The following is a 17,195-nucleotide window of genomic DNA, read 5'->3' on the forward strand; positions in this document are numbered from 1 at the left end:
TTTGCATTTTAACAGAACATTTATAATGAAAAACCTAAGTTTCACCAAAGTATCATAATTCCCTGAAATGCTGACCTTAATACTATGTTTCTGGAAAATATTTTAAAGAAACCACCACCGTGTTCCATTATTAAACAAATAAATAAGATTTAATAAAAATTTAAAGGATTTAACATACTTGTCCCATTCATTGTAATCCCGTGGTATGTTTTTCTTGTTTCTTTGTTTGTTTTGTAATGTTTTGTTCTGAAAGAGAAACAGCCAGTCTGTAAGACAATTTTTTAAAGTGGAAATTCATAGCCTTTTTTTTGTTTTGTTTTGTTTCTGGAATGCATATTCCTAGCAACTAACACCATTCATGAATAATCTCAGCATAGTCTTGAAAACTTACTTCATCTTGCTTTAAAGAAAATCTTCATGTATTTCACTTATCATTGTAATTTGAGAAGCTCTTCAGTCTCACACTTTCTCTCCACTGCCCTGTTACATGTCACAGAGGCACTGAATAAAACTTTCAGACAGGTGACTGCTCTTCGTAATTACTATCTTGTGCTGCCATCTTCCAATCCATCCTTTCAACACAGGAAAGGAGAATTCGGTCTTGGAAAAACCCAGCCTTGTGATGAGGTGTTTGACACTGAGACTGGATCAATAACCTTGTTTTAGGCTCGCCATTTCCAAGAGAATACAATGCACAGATTTCGATAGTCCTTGGAACCCTCACAGCAAACTTACAAATGTTTGACTTCAAAATAGTGTCTGGACTTCTTTTGACTATTTCACAGTTCACTCAGGCTAATTCCCAAGGTGACTTACCCTCATTCTAGCTTTCAGACAAGCTCCATCATTGAGGTTTGCCTTACCTAAAATTTATCCGTAGGACCTTCCTGCAACAATCAGCTCCAATAACAGACTCAACTGACTTGTATCACAACCCACCTCCTACACTAATGGAACTTATTTCCACAGATAGCACCTTGGCATCTCTTCTACCTCTGTCATGAGACTATATTTCTGTTATGTCTCTCCCTGCTTGTTGACTTCAACAATACTTAATAGCAAGGTGTGGTTCCAAACAGGTATTCCACAGTGGAACAGCCAGTTCAAAATATTCCCATGTACTCTGTCCTGGCTGTTCAGCTGTCCTCTTAACTTACACTCCATCATTCACTGAGTTAAACCAACGTAATTGTTTGTAGAGTTGCAGATTTAAAATTATCTGGGTTCAAACGAACAATTTGATACAGATTACAGTACAATCCCTAAATATCTGTACCAGTTCAACTGAGCATGTGATAAACTGGACCAAAGAAACAAGCAGCAACTTCTCAAACTAGCTCTACCAGTGGTGACACTGTAACAAGGAAATACTTCTGCAGTTAGGTGTAAACACCTCAATTTACATAATGCAAATGTGACCCTTCCTGTAAACACTTCTGACTATCTATAATGTTAGGTTACACAAACTTTTATAGTATATAACTTCAGAATTACTCTTAATGTTCTCAGTCTTTCAAGAAGCTAGACAAAATGACAAATACATTTAGAGTTCAGCACATATTTGGAGGAGGTAACTGCTAAATATGGCTTCCTGAAACACAAGTTATCATTATGTATGCATCCTGGTGTATATACAAACTTACTAATTTAATAATTCTTTTAACTTTTCAAATCAGAAGTCCTTAACTTAAATGAGCACAAAAATAGTAAAACTCTCAGAAGAAAATTCATAAAGTATATACACTAAGGAAACTTTAATTTAGGGAGAGAACTACAGCATGTCCTTTTAAGGAATAAGGCAAAAGTGTTGACTCAAAAATGCAGAATTTTTAAAATTCTAGGTCTCATAGTCTTGGGACCATTGTAACCAAGTTGCAGCTCCAGCAGAGTCAGGAATTTCTCAATTAGTAGTATTTTAGAGCATCTCATCCAAAAGGCTTTAATGGAAAATGTATGTTAGCACGCTGTGGAACAAAAAAAAAAAAAAGTAAATCTCTGCCCTTGTCATTTTTCTTGCCAGAACTCAAAATGCATGGATCCCATGGGGTTTGAAGCCCAGTGAACAATTTCTGGGCCAAAGATCAAAGCACAGACTGGCTTCAGCTCAGGTGACACAGAATTTGGCCTTGGTTCTCCTCGGGGCCCTGTGTGATGGCCTAAGACATTACTATTCTGTCAGCTAACCAGTATTCTTTTTTAGTTGAGAGTATCCAAAATAATATGAACGCTATATAGATACCATCACAGTGGATTTTTATAACATAAAACTTGTAATGTGTGTTGCATGCCCTGGACTGTAGCATGAGGAGGTATGTGAAGAGAGAAATCTTTCTGGAATAGTATTAGGAAACTGTGTTTGGCAAAGGAACATAAGTCTGCTGAAATCCCATCAATACAGTCTTTTGGAACTGCATATCTCTAAACCCATGCTTTAGTTCTGTCCTGGAAAAAGTGAGGCAGCAAAAATAATAATTAAGCAATGTTGACAGTTAAGAACAGAAAAACTCAAGCTGTCTCTCCAGACCTTTTTTATTTTGTAGTATAGATGTAACCTCAAAGTCCTGGGCAGTGAGAAAAAAAAACAGGGGTGTAAGACAGAAACTTCCATATTGTGTTAAACAGGGAAATATTGCATAAAGTTCACTCTTTTTCTATTAAATTTTGGAAAATCTTCCCCATGACTTCACACCAGTAAAAAGAAATCACCATATAGAGTTATAAGCTATTAGTAATGAACTGAAACTGTACCTACATTTAGTATCGGCAAGAAAATCTGGTTACAGACACAAAAAAATGCTTCCATTTACCAAACTTGTACCCATTGGTGCAATCCACTGTTTCAGGGTCGATAGGATTTCCAAAATTGGCTTCATTGAAGTTACTGAACTTTTTATGCATCAGATCAGATGAACAGTCTCCAGTCAAATAACAACATAAAATTATGGGAGGGTTTGTGGATTTCTTTCTAGCAGAGAGCAGGAACCCTGGAAGTGTTTAAGGCCAGGTTGGATGAGGCTTTGAGCAACCTGGTCGAGTGGAGGGTGTCCCTGCCCATGGCAGGGGGGTTGGAACTAGATGATCTCTGAGGTCCCTTCCAACCCAAACCATTCTACGATTCTATGAATTTATCAAGTCAACTTTATACTTGATACTGTATTTCAAAATTATGTGATGACAGTGTGAAAAATAATTACAGTCCTAAATGATTAGCAAAACATGTTCAAAAATTGTAAGATTACACATAGCTTTATCAACAAGAAAGAAATTAATAGATTTTTTTTGAGTTTTCATATTACAGGTATAAATTTAGTGTATACTATAGAAACTGCTTCTTTTTATTCAGTAGTGATCTAGTAGTGGTATAACTGCACTGCTACATAAAAAGATTGAATTCTAAAACTCAATTTCAGGCCTCCCTTCTCTCTTCCAGGACAGGTTACAACTACTTCACAGAGGCCATCTGTTTGGACAAAAGGAATGGAAATCATATACCACAGATAAGGCACAAAGCTGTATCTAGGTTTCCTGGGTAATAATGCTAACACCTAAACCTTGTATGAAGAACAAAAGTGATAAAAACTTGACCTGAAGACTGTTGCATGGTTTAAAGTAGGAGAAAAAAATCTGAAGAAATATTTTGTCTTTGAATGCAGAACACATTCTCTTTAGTAAAACTCTATATCCTAGATTTCAAGCCACTTTCCATCATTTTATGTTTATGTTCTAATCTGGATTCACTGAGTTCACACGATATTTTATTTACCATTTTCTGTTCTAGGAAACAGTTATACAGGACATAAATCAAGAATAAAGCTACAGTGGCACTCTTCATCTCAACAAAATAGTATAGTCAAGAGGAACATACATTGCAAAATGTGAAAGAGGACAGATTAATAAAAAAAAAATAGCCAACCAAAACAAAACAAAAGTGCACCTTCATCTCAATACTAACCACTTATAAAGCATTACAGTGGAATTCCCAGCATCTTTGTATACCACATAACAGAGTGCCTAGCTATCCCAAATGTCTTGGTCTGATGTCGTAACAAGTAGTTTCTGACAACACAGGAATACAATTCAGGCATTTACTAATACTAATTATTCCAATAAAAGTTGTCAAATTAACAGTTAGTAAGAAATATCACATGACCTGTAAGGATCCTTTCATAATATTTCTCGCTTCCAAACTTCCAAAAAGAAAAATCCTTCAGGGAATTTGTTATAACAGTGTCCCAGAATTCCAAAGAAAATAGTGGGAATCAGACTGAAGCCATCCATGATAACATCTGACAATTCAAAAAAATCCCATCTCACACCTACTTTTCTGCCAATCCCTCCAATAGCACTGCCTTTAGTATTAGTAAGCAAAGCTGGTCACAGACAACACAGATTTCAGGCAGATTAATAAATGGAAAAAAACCATGAGGAAACTAATACCTAGGAAAAAATGTAAATGTTTATTCTGTAGTTCCAAAGATTTGTTAAGTATGCTTTATGGCTAAAGCTGGAATACCAACTGAAGGTATAAAATAAGGGGAATCAAAGGCTACATATACACCAGTGCAACCCAATATAAAAGTGGATATAGGGTGAAACAGTTGGTGCAGAGGGTCCACATCCACACCGTATGTGTTTCAGGGTATTCATTTTGGACTAGCTCCTGTCTGGTCTCATCGAACAAAAGCCTACTGGCAGCTGGAGAAAACCTCCTGGCATAATTTCATCCAAAAGGAACCTAGCTCATATACTTAAACACCACTTTGAAATGTGAATCAAAGAACATAAAAGGGTGTTTAAGGAGATTTGCTCCAGAAGTGAATTCTTGATCAGAATTAAAACATTATTACAAGACACATGCTAGTACTAAGGAGGCACTTTTGTGTAAGCATTGGTCTCTTGCAAGGGAACTTAAAGGGTTTTATTTTCTGGTTAACAAAATAATTCTAGTAAGAAAGGCTCAATGACTAGAAGTTTATACATATAAAATTTCCTGATTTTAGAAAGACATATAATTAACATACATTAGAAAACTGGAGATACCTGATTAGCAGGAAGACAGCTGCTGGAACAACGAATAGGAGGCAAGTTATCTTGTCTTTCATGCAGTGTGTCTGTTCTCAGGAACTGTGGTTTCTTATCATCTTCATTCATTTCTTTCACCCAGCTCTGAAAATAAATAAATAATGTATCTGTAGCTTAAAGCAGTAGAGCAGATATACTTCATAGTCTGTAATGACCCTAACAACTATTCTTATAATGGGGAAAAGCAATTAAGACAAAAAGCACTTGTGCTTTTTTGAAGAAAAAGTAATCTAGCAAAAAATCTGTAGAGTTAAAATGGGCTTTAAAGATTCAGTGACATTAATTCAAGAAAATAATAAACCCAACATAATCCTTTGATCATTTCTTCATGTTGTGGTTTAACCCAGCCAGCAGCTAAAACAACCACACAGCCGTTCACTCACTTCCCCCTCCCGCCAGTGGGATGGGGGAGAGAATTGAAAAAAGTAAAACTTGTGGGTTAAGATAAAAAGTTTAATAGGACAGAAAAGCAAATACTACTAATAATAGGTGAGCAACAATCACTTGCTTTGTAAATAATAATAATAGAATATAGAAAACACATGATTGTTGCTCACCAACTAAAGCCGATACTCAGCTAGTTCCTACCCCCAGTTATGTACAGAGCATGATGTCATATAGTATGGAATATCCCTTTGGCAGTTGGGGTCAGCTGTCCTGACTCTGTCCGCTCCCAGCTTCTTGTGCACCCCAGCCTACTCGTTGGCAGGTCAGTATGAGAAGCTGAGAAGTCCTTGACTGCTTGGCAACAACTAAAAACATCAGTGTGTTATGAACATTATTCTCATCCTAAGTCCAAAATACAGCACTAGACCAGCTACTAGAAAGAAAATTAACTCGATCTCGGACGAAACCAGGACACCTCATTTAATCAAATAATTACATTCTACTTCGGCACAAGAAGAGGAAGATTGATACATCAAAGTGATTATATTACTGACCATTATAAATTACAGTTATACTGTACCGTCAGTTCACCATTAATTGTTTCCCATTCTTCAGCTGTGAAATCAGAAGGTGTGGCTGCAGGCTTATCTTTTCTCAGAGCTCTGCTCCTTGGATCTAAATGCTCAATACGCTTTTCACAAAACAATGTAAGCTCAGGATAGCATCCCTCTTCACCAGACCTTTAAAATGCAAAGATATAAAAGTTACAATAAAGAACTGAACTGCACTGTCTTCCATATTTATCTCCATGTGTAGTCTCTGTGTAGTCACTGCAGAGGACAATTTTCCTTTTACAAATTAATTCTACTATCACTTAATAACATTTTAATCAGAAAATTACAGTGAGTTAACCTTCAACCACTTGCCAATGGATACACATACACAGTTCAAAATTATTGTCATGGCGTCTGAAATTACCACAAACAGTCAGGCAAGATGGCTTCATGACAGACTCAAAATCCAGTGGCAGCAGTTGAAAAAAACCTGGCATTGAGTTGCTCAAACTTTTTGGATTGTTAAAACAGGACTTGGATTTCTAGCGTTATCTTTTGGACACTTTTAACATGATTACTTTAACTTTGTATTTTAATTTTTAAATTATAAAGTCACAAAGAGGTTCAAGACAAATATAGGTATGGATTCCTTCGAATTTTTCAGAACAGGAATATAATTAGTAATTAAATTAAGGAAATAGAATGTTTACCTTAGTACCCTGAGAATCTTTTCCAGGTGTTTAACATCTGTGCATTTTTCAATGAACTTGTAGTCCAGATGACCAATAGGTATTTGATATGTTTTAGTGGTTCCTTGGTCCAGCAAAAATGGTACTGACTCATCACCCATAACTAAATATTAAAAAAAAAGTAGTGATTTGGTAGGCACTTAGTTATATTTTGAAGCAATGCTAATTTAAGGAATAACGCTGCTCATGCTCCAAAGTACTACCCTGTTATGCAAGCAGACCTATTGCCACAGAAGAAAATTTTCAAATTTGAAGACCTGATCACACAAACTGTTCTTGACAGAGGTTTACTGACAGAAGTATGGTTATATATATGTTTTGGAAAAAGACAGGTACAACTCTACTGCTTCTGCAAGGCAGAACAAGTCAGAAAGACTGCTTAAAGAAAAATTGCCAATTTTTGCCTACCACATTCTCTGTTTTTCTTTAAACACAATATGGTATTACCTATTTAAGCAAGTGCGGCAGGGATGAAGGAGAAGATGGTGCAGGACACTACTTTTTTCAGAGGGAAGATGTTAACCAACTCAGTGTATCTAATGGAACAGTAACCTTTGTCTTCTCTGTAGCCAAAATAAACCCAATTGTTTGTCTTTCCTCACTAACTGCATTTTCTGGGCTTCTGATTATATTACTGCACTAATCTGAATCTTTTCCAGTAAGTCTGTAACTGATGAAGTGAGGTGTTCAAATTGGACACTTCCTGTCTCCCTGTACCTTTGATCTGCTTATCTGCATCTTTCTCTATTTTGATTCCAAGCTCTATGAAGCAGAAAATCTTTTTTTCCCCCATGTTATATAGTTAAAAATAACTGACCACTTTAAGCAAAAGTACGATAAGGGCAGCTAGCTAGTATGTGATAACTATGTATGGACATAAACCCAATTAAAATACTTGTGTTATAACGTCTAGCATAATTACACATATTAATTTGTAGTTGCGCAAAAATGCTTACAATACAGTATCACTTAATAACTGGTCATAATTAGGTACTGCATAAAAACAGGATTCTGCCCCAAGAATTTACAGTTTCAGTACAGGAAAAGAAACAACATGCATGGAGAGACAAACGAATACAGGAAATAATTTAAGACAGGAGTAAAAAGCAAGAGAGGCACTCATCACAAAACTGCACCATTTTCTCCCGTTTCAGTATTTCCACAGATGTTAGGAATATAGTTCCCTCGAGTGCCCAGAGAGCGGCCGGGCAATGCGCTAACAGACACCTCAGTTGGACGGACGCACAGCACCGCCACAGCCAAACGCGCTCCTCTCCTCCGGGCGGCTGCGGGCAGCTCCCCGAAGCCGCAGCGCCATGCCCTGCTCTGTGGCCGCTGACAGTACAACTTTCACCCCTCCGAAGCCAGGAATTTACCTTAAAAATCCCACACCAAAGGCTCCCCTCACACCACAGCCGGAACAGCGCGGCCAGCCCGTGCCTAGCAACTGTTGCTATGTACAACATGGCGGCCAGCGGCGCGCAGGGACGCGCTCAGGCTAGCGGCCGGGAAGCGGAGCGGTGCGGACGCGGGGCAGCCCTCCCCAGTGACCCCCTTGCGAGGTTCCCACAGAGCCCCGCCGAGCTCCAGCAGCGACACCGGCCTGGTGCGGCGGACTTCAACACCCACCTGCCCGTGCCGTGCTGCCTCCGGGAGACGGACACACCCCGACCCTCGCCTCAGCCGGGGAACACCGCCACTCGCTCACCGCCGCGCATGCGCAGCTGGGCTGTGGCGCAGCGCCCCTTTCCGCCGCCAGGCGGGAGCGAGGCCCCGCGATCGGGGCTGAGGGGAGCAGCGGGACGGGGAACAAACATACAGCTTTAATAAAACATCACCTACTTGTTTTCAATGTAGTGTTTTATTTAGCGTATAACAGCCAGTCTCCCCAGGTGCCTACATCACTATTGCCCGTCAGCCTTACATGCCCCCGGCACTGTGTTCTGAAGCAGGTCTGCACCTCCCTTCCTGATGGCAGCAGATGCTCTTTACATTAAACGTCTGGCAGAAAGAGGCGCCCAGCCTGTCCACATCAGCCAAACCCGTCCCTTACTCCCACCAGAGCTTTTACAAAAAGGCACTGCCACTGCCTTCCCTTCAGGGGGCAGCTGTTGAGCTCACCCTTCCGAGCAGTCATGGCGGCAGCTCATCCCTTGTTTCTGTTGTGCAGGCATAAGGTGCCCGCCAGTCTGGTGAACAAACTGATACCAACAGTGTAGTAAAAGTGTTTTTATACTCCAGTGTATTTTTTTCCAAGGAAAACCTAGATAAGAAATGTCTTAAGAGCTGCGATCAGATAAGAAAATCTTAACCAGACAGCTCCAAAACAAAATCTCAAGAATGCTTTTTTATCCACAAAAATGACCCACTGTAGTAGTTCATTTATGAGCAGTACACAGTCATGCAGTCTGTAACAAAGATACCTGACTATACTGATAAGAGTTAAACACATTATCTCAACATTAACACTATCACAATTAGCACTATCACAACTGAGATCTGGAAGCACTTAAGGAGGCTAAATTAGCATCAGGCACAAGCCAGCAGCATTTTGTGATACACTTCAGGGATGAGGATATTTTAGAATTACTTAACACACATTCCAAGCGGGCAGATGCAAAAAGTTTTGGTTCATCAATACAAAACAAGCACTTTGATCCTTCTATTACAAAGCCTTGAGAAGTCATCTGAAAAGTAAAACAAGATGTTATTTTAGTTTTGGGATGCTACCCAAATTATTCTTGTAGCACAGACCTAATTCTTTCCTCGAGTACAACCAAGTCAAGAAGCACTTTGGGAATTTCTGTTTACACATTGCTGCTTAGTTTTTACCAGGCCTCCCTCCCCTCTTCTTTTCTAAGATATGATTATGATGATTTTTGACACCTCCTCCACAACTGGTTGTCTGAAGTGGGTGCTCTCAAGTCCTCTGAGATTGACTCTTTTGAAATCCAGATCTGTGTTTCAGACCCAGCCTTGTGTAGCCTTCTATTTATTTTCAGTGGAATTTATTCAAACCCCAGTTATTTTTTGTAGTTCACAGGAGTCCAAACAACACTTAAAGTTAAAATGCAAATAAAATTTAGATGGGAGTAATTAAAATAAGATTAACTCAGAATATGATACCACTGACCTTAAAAAACTACTACATACTCTGACTACAACTTCAACAGCAGCTTTAGAAATCTATTGGGGAAAAATAGTATAGACAAAATTTAGTATCACAGTAAACTTTTAATATTTCAGTATCTTAAAACACAAATAAAAGTGTGCATTTGTACACCAATGGATTTACAGAACAAAGATATCAGAAACATGAAACTGCAGCATAAAGTCTCTATATCTTCAGCAGAAATCATCGGGCATCAAAAACCACCACTGGAATAGTGCAGTTAAAGAAAAAAAATGTGTTGTGGTTGAAAAGAGATCAGGGAGAAGAAAGAGGGAGCAGAGAGAAAAAAAAAAAAGACTAAATCTAAAGTCCCAACTAACCACATAAAAGCATTTCTAAACTCATCTTTAATTAATCCCACAACACTTTCCTTTTGTTAAAAGGCTGACTAATATCAATCATTCACAGTACGTTACCCAGCAGATTATGACAACTTAATATATTTTGCATAGAAAATGGAAAAATAGAGAGAAAGTGCCAGGAAATAAAACAAGATCCCCGTTCACACTGCAGAGATTTCCCTATAGTACTTTGCTTTACAATACTGATTTTTGGCCTTGAAGGATTCTTAGATAATTACTCAAATGATCCATTCTGTTTGCCTTATATACTTCGTCTCCATCCACAGCTTCCCAAATGCATTCAAGTGCATGTGTAAAAGGATACATCTTTTTGTCCTTTTCTTGTACATTATTCTGTAGCCACATTCTCTGCATCTGATAGGATCTCTTGCCTTTATTTCATTTTCTGTATGACACTCTGATGTGATGGAGGAAGAGAAAGGGAGAGGGTAAACAAAACCAGCATCATTAACATATAGAAAACTTTCAAAAGCCATAATAGTCAAATTCCTACTTGTGGCAAAGCATAATTAAAAAAAAAATTGTAGTGAATTTGTATCAAGAGCTGAATGATATCAAGATTCTGTGCAAAAAAAAAAAAAGGCAAGCTTCACTTATATTAAGCTCAAAGAAGATCTTGCTAAAAATCACTAAATTATTACTGCACGGAATACATTCCACTCTTGATACAACTAAACTGTCTACTAATGAAAACCTCAGCTCAGCCTCCCAAAGCCCCAAGTTCATTTTCTTAAAAGACAAAGTATTTCACAGATTCCTGAACTGACCACTCAAACCCACCAATTTTTAAGTTGTTGACTTATATATAGGTAAGAGAGAACTTCACCTGCTGTACTTCAATAAAAGCCAAGTGACCACACAGCATTTTCGAAGAAAGATCTTTTAGATGCACCAAATAGAAGGTCCACTATCTGCACCACAAGCGAACACTTAGAGAAAGTGTCCTCTGGAGATGGAGGACCTCCACACAGCAACACAAGCTCCAGTGAATTACTTCCACATTGCTATCCATATATACCCCATACATGTGGTACCATTAGCGTGTAAAGCTTTCAAGAACATCAGGATCCACACTGCAACTATTTGTATTTTGTACTCTTCAGTATAATGATTATGCATTCTTCATTATTGAAACACCGAGTCTCCAGTAACAAGTCAAAAAATTCACTGATGACTTGTCTTTACCTCCACAAATGTAAATCATTGGCTGCTGCTTTGGAGGCTGAACATCCTTCTGTGAATCCATGTCCTAAATAAAAACCACACAACATGCACACCAGTTTGTTTTTTAAAATTATTTTTTCAAGGGATACACAATCATTTCAATATCTCAATCTAAAGCTAACAGAAGATGAAAAACTTCCTTAAAAGTAAATACAAACAAATTCCATCTGTATTTGATACACAGGACATTGGATAATTCAGATTGGAAGAGACTTCAGAAAGTCATCTAGTTCAAATTATCAAAAGGAGAGTCACATCAGGTTTCTCTGAGCTTTACCAATAGGAAACCTCCAAAGATGGAGACAGCACAACATTTTTTTATTGAACAGGATTTTAAACATTAAAGATCAATGAATAATATTTTCTTTCCTCCCTCCTGCCAGTGGTAAGAATGTCCTTGCTGCGAACATACATAAAATAATAATTTCTTATGCATCACTCGTAACAACAGTGCTATCATAAACAAGATAAGCCTTGGTATATTTTTCCCCTCTGATACAACACTAGCTAAATTAATCTACCTTTTCATTGATCTAAGGGATTAGAAATCCTAGGAAGAGATTGTCGATAGACGAGTAATAGGAATTAAAAATAAAAACCCACAAACAACGAGGAGCCAGAGAGAAGAAATTCCACCCTCAAAATCCTAACATTGGTGTATATGATTACCAAACTGATTAAGAGTTTGATAACTCAGAGGTACTCTTCAAACACCTCTTAATGCCCTATAATGGTTTTGATTGTTCAGGTATTTGGAAATAGGTATTCATTTACAGTATCAGAGTAGTTACATATACTCCACAAACATTCTACCAAAAAGTAATCCTAGCTTAACATGTAAATACGATTGCAACCAAAAATTTTAAGATTATTGCTGTAACCACTAAAGAGATAGTAATCACTTTTTTTTCCCTACCCAATGCAAGTCTAGACTAGAACATGAATATCTCCCTATAGCATTTTTGAGGTTGCCATTTTCTGTGTCGCTGTTGTGCCTGACACAGAGACAAGAATTCCTAACCCTTATGCCAGCAAATAGACTTCATGATGCTTCTTTATGGGCGTGGCTTTTGGAGGCTTTTGCTTAATATTACAGCAAGGATTAATTCCCTGATCTTCACCGTTTGTTTCAGTATAAATTCAACTGGGAAAACTAGGGTGTTGAAAACAGAAGGATAGGCTTGACAGAAACAGTTCATCCTTTGTTTAAGAGAGTCTGATCAGCACTTGAGAAACCACCTTGTTAAAACTCCCATTATGCCACTCCATTTGAGGTAAGTGGAGATAATTCATTAAGTTCTACAGCTTTCACGTAAGGTTTTGCTCTACCATAACCACAGTGGCACCTTAATCCACATGTGTTACAGTCTTTTTGTGTCAGTACATTGTAGTAAGATATAAACAGTCATCCATTAACACTTGAAAGCAGCAGCATCTTCTAAAACAGAGAGCTGAACTAAGGAGGACCACAGTTACAACTTGAGTTGGTGCTACGCATGCAGCAAAATAACACTGCTGCTAAAGACAGTAGTGACCTACAGCCATGTATTTTGCAGGGAGATGCCATGGTTTAGCCAGCCTTCACGTACCCTGCAGCTGTAAGCGCTGCCAAGCTGTCACAGCCAACAGGCATACAGATGCACCCACGTGCATTGGGGTGCACCCGTCACCTACCGCAAAGACGCGGAGCACCGGCCACGCTACTGGTGCCAAAAGGATACCACGCGTACCTGTACGAGAAACAAACCCACTCATTCACGCCCCTCTCAGAGCCCACGAAGGAGGACGGGCGGCCTTCCTCACAGCTCACCGGCCCCTCAGCCCCAGACACCCCAGCCCGCCCCAATTCCGCACTGGGGCCTCTCCCACCAGCCCGCGGGGCTTTTATGCGGGAGAGAAGCCCACGACGCTGGGCCGCACCTTTCCCTGCTCGCCACGCCACTCCCCTGACGCGAAGGGGACCACCGCCTCCGAAGGGAGAAGCCCGAAAACCACAAGTAGACCCCAACCACGACTCGCCTGCACAAACAGCTCAATCGGCCTAGCCGTCTCTTCGACGCCAACTGATGACGATGCAGCGGGCGCCGGCGGAGGCGGGGCCTGTGCCACCGCCCGCCCCGGGGCCCGCCCAGCGGCGCCCGGTGCCGCCGCGCCGCCCTGAGCCGCGCACATCGGGGCGTGCCGTTATGCTGCCGGCCGCACGAGCCAGCGATACGCACCGTGCGGGGCGCACGCGTCCGGCGGTCCTGCCCCGCGAGCGAGCGAGCGAGCGAGCGAGCGAGCCAGCCAGCCAGCCAGCCAGCCAGCCGCCGGAGCCCTGGAGTCCCGGAGCCCCGGCCCGGCTCCCGGCTCCCGCCCCCGAATAATTAGGTTGAGAAAGTAATAAATACTTAGATATCGGTGTTAGCCACTTAAAAAAAAAAATTGGTGGCATTTTTCAATATATAAGCTGAACAGTAGCGTCATTTTCTTAAGAAGAAAGTAGGCAGCTGCATGGTCGGACAGATAGAGTAAGAACCAACGTACTCGGTATTTTTTATGTGGCTGTACCCGACCCACTCTGCGTACGCGGACAAAAGAACACCCTGTGACGGGGCTCGTCATGGGACTGCGGAGTTTTAAACCTCCGAAGTGTTTTACCTCATGGTCATTTCTGTTTTCAGAAGCATTTTACCTAAGGTCCGTCAATAAAAAACACGTCTTGGTATTTAAATCTTGTAGGCAGTATCATATGTGTCCATATTAAACCAAACTTACAAGCTGCGATACTACGTATTTTAAGTGTCGCATTACGAAAGAAGTTCAGGTGTCGGTGACTCCCGAGTGTGCCGAACTGAAATAGTCCCGAGGAGATCAGGAACGGTACCGTTTGCTCTCGGTCACTGGGCAACCTCACCGCCGGTACGCATTTTGAATCTTCGATAGGCATTTCGTAGAATTAGCTATCTTTGCTTTATTCCTGGAAAAATGTTTAACAAATATTGTGGTTTGCGAATATGCCAATTTAAACGACTTCATCGTTCAAGAGGTTGCGTAGTTTAAAGAAAGGTCTTTTCTCTTCTTTGCTCTGTTTCTGAATACTGAATAAAAATTGTTTCCTAAGCACCCAAATGCATTGGTACGTATGAGCTTTTATCAGCTGTAATTTATTGATGTTGTTTTCATAGCAGCAAATCATCTTCATACATAACCGATAGCTTATCTAAAATAAACTTGACGAATGATAAATAGTTGCGGTTTTCCTAATTTTGCATTTAAGTCCAACGTAATGAAAATACAATAATGATTTTAGACAGCTCACCTGCTTCTCCTAAGCTAAATATAACTTTCTGAGTGCCAAATACAGCAAATGCAAGAAAAACGGTATGTGAAGGGCAGAATTATTCGTCTCGATGCGTCTTCATCCCCCACGGTCTTTGTGGGTGTGTGTAACAAAGATTTGAAGCAGAGGAAGGGGATAAGCCTGAACCCAGGTAAATGCACACTAAGCAATTCCCATCTCATAAATGAACAAATTAAAAAATCCCTGATTTATTTCTCCATTTCGTATTTTAAAATGCGCTTCCCAAACCGGTAATTTTAAAAAGACATACTAATAATACCGCCGTGAAAAAGTCAGTTTAAAGTTAATTCTGTGAAAATAAGGTCTCCACTATTAAGAAAGGAATCATGTAATTGCATGATTATCGGCATCCTTTAACTGTTCCCTTGGAAAAAAATAGGATATTTCAACCAGACCTTAAAGCTTCGGTTACTTCAGCCGTTTCTGTTAAAGCCCGCCTCTTTCTAGAGGAGCCCTTTAACATAAACCCCGTTCTGATGGGCTGATAAACACAAGCCCTAAAGATGCTCCTTGGATCTGGAGTAGCAGAAGGGGTTGGGACCGCGAGGTGGGGGGTGCAGGGCCACTCCAGGGTGAAAGGAAATACGGTCGTAGCCGGGCGCAGCGTGAGTGTGGTGCAGACCGTCTTACCTCATTTGTTTGTTTAGAAGCAATGTTCTCAAGTTGGGGTTGTTTGCTTGGTTTGGTTTGAGCGAGTTGTTTTGTTTGGGTTTGTTTGTTTTTTAAATCACGATTTTTGGTGTGATGCTTCTGTCTGTTGCATTAAATGCCACAACTATAACTTGTTACATTTCTTGGATATTTTTTGATCCAAGTCACATAAGTCCGTTTGGGTTTGAGTGAGAGACAGAACTTGCAGCTGCTGTGTCCCGCTTTAAGGAGCCAGCAAGCTGCCAATTTCACAGAAAAGGTAATTTATTTTATAAATAAATACAGCTATTTGAAAAATAATTCTTCTGATTCATGTGAAATAGATGATACTACAGAAAGCACTTTTGGAAAACTTGTATTGCATTTCTGAAAGTTTCTAATGGTTTCTCCTTCTAAAATGGAAGGGGGAGATATTCCAAGAGCCTTTCTGTTTTTACCCATAACTGTTACCTTGTAGTCACATAAAACAATATTCTTTGTCAAAAAATGTCACAGTTTCCCCTAGCTCTGGATAGGTAACTTTTAAATCTGAGTTTTCTCAGGCCCCTCTCAGCCTGCTCAGTGCTGGGTGGGCTGTGCAAGGCTGGTGGAACGGAGGTTGCCAAAGGGGAAGGCTGCAAACTTGCCAAACCTCATGTATAGGAATTACGTTACTTAATTTCGACGTTTCTTGGGAAAGCCTCTACTTTGCTTCTTTGGATGTAGGTGTTGCTTTTAGACTCACACGCGATGATTTTACATCTCTTGTTCAGATCTGACGTGGTTCTGGTGGAAGGAGAAAACTAGAAGTGTAAAAAGGGAAAGAACCAGAAAAATTAGAGATAACCCAGGGTAAAAGTTATGTTACTGAGGTAAAGGAGAGCAATACCCAGCAGAAGGAGAACACAGCGATGATTTATTTGGCCTTTCCCATGTCCCTGTGTGGGAAGCACCTGCTTCCCCAGCAGGGCAGCCACTGCAAGGCCTGCAGTTCCCCACCTGCTTGGAGCCAGCAGGTAGCTGAGCCTGTGGAGCCCCACATTAGCTGTACCCAGCTCAAGAGAAGCAGGCACCCAAGTATTCGTGACTTTTTAAATATACAGATTAACTGAAAAAATGGTAAAAACTAGGCAACATCACGGGGCATCTCCCACCTAACTGACAGCTGATGTAAAGGAGATAGCACTTGACAAATACTCTGTGATTGATTTGTTCCTGAGTACAAATGTACTAATCAACTTGAATTAATTAGCACCGTTATAACTCAAGCTTAACGGTTGTGGTGCATTTAAGGTTCATCGTCTGTGAAAGCCTTTGGCTGGCTGTGGTCGACCGGCGCCTCTGAAGCCACCCCTCAGCCCTGGCGCCCCCCGGCCGGGAGCTGAAAGGGCTCTCACAGAGGCGGGAAAACCTCACCCTGCTAGGCACCTGAGAAGCAGCAGAGCCAGTGGAGGAACGACGCAGGGGCGTTTTTAATGGCGGGCTGGGTGAGGAGGGGAGTATAAAATGTGAGGAGAAAAGCCGAGCCCCGTCACTATTCTCCCGTGTCCTGAAGGAGTGGGTTCTCCTGCCTAGCGGAGCCGTTCTCTCCAGGCTCCTATCCCGCCGACGCCTTGCCTTCGCCCTAGGGCGGCACCGCTCTCCCGAGGGCCGCAGCGCGGAGGGGGCGGGGGAGGCAGCGAGGCAGCGGTT

General features: G+C 40.6%; 2 protein-coding genes across 5 annotated transcripts in view; both read right to left on the bottom strand.

The window, feature by feature from the left end:
- SPAG1 (sperm associated antigen 1) overlaps positions 1 to 8,458 on the bottom strand; it is a 44,680-nt gene extending 36,222 nt beyond the window's left edge. Inside the window, exons 1-5 of one of the 2 annotated variants that reach the window (XM_054818017.1) lie at positions 8,402 to 8,458; positions 6,734 to 6,875; positions 6,050 to 6,209; positions 5,041 to 5,166; positions 179 to 246 (exon numbers count right to left, since the gene is read on the bottom strand). In XM_054818017.1, the coding sequence (XP_054673992.1) occupies positions 179 to 246; positions 5,041 to 5,166; positions 6,050 to 6,209; positions 6,734 to 6,873 (494 nt within the window). In that variant the 5' untranslated portion in view covers positions 6,874 to 6,875; positions 8,402 to 8,458. Of the gene's footprint in view, positions 1 to 178; positions 247 to 5,040; positions 5,167 to 6,049; positions 6,210 to 6,733; positions 6,876 to 8,148; positions 8,204 to 8,401 lie in introns of those variants that run through there. The other variant, XM_054818018.1, reaches the window with a different exon arrangement.
- Positions 8,459 to 9,986: 1,528 nt separating this feature from the next.
- On the bottom strand, positions 9,987 to 13,620 carry POLR2K (RNA polymerase II, I and III subunit K). 3 transcript variants are annotated; one of them, XM_054818240.1, is made up of 5 exons: positions 13,550 to 13,620; positions 13,205 to 13,260; positions 11,492 to 11,555; positions 10,611 to 10,703; positions 9,987 to 10,150 (listed from the first exon to the last, which is right to left on the bottom strand). In XM_054818240.1, exons 3-5 carry the CDS (start codon positions 11,550 to 11,552, stop codon positions 10,128 to 10,130), a joined length of 177 nt encoding a protein of 58 aa, XP_054674215.1. In that variant the 5' UTR covers positions 11,553 to 11,555; positions 13,205 to 13,260; positions 13,550 to 13,620; the 3' UTR covers positions 9,987 to 10,127. The 3 variants fall into 3 exon arrangements, with proteins under 3 accessions (XP_054674215.1, XP_054674217.1, XP_054674216.1); XM_054818242.1 differs by lacking the exon at positions 13,205 to 13,260 and having other exon boundaries at positions 13,550 to 13,602; XM_054818241.1 differs by lacking the exon at positions 13,550 to 13,620 and having other exon boundaries at positions 13,120 to 13,260.
- Positions 13,621 to 17,195: the final 3,575 nt, after the last annotated feature.

This window comes from Grus americana, chromosome 2, assembly GCF_028858705.1.
Source record: "Grus americana isolate bGruAme1 chromosome 2, bGruAme1.mat, whole genome shotgun sequence".
Taxonomy (NCBI): Eukaryota; Metazoa; Chordata; class Aves; order Gruiformes; family Gruidae; genus Grus; species Grus americana.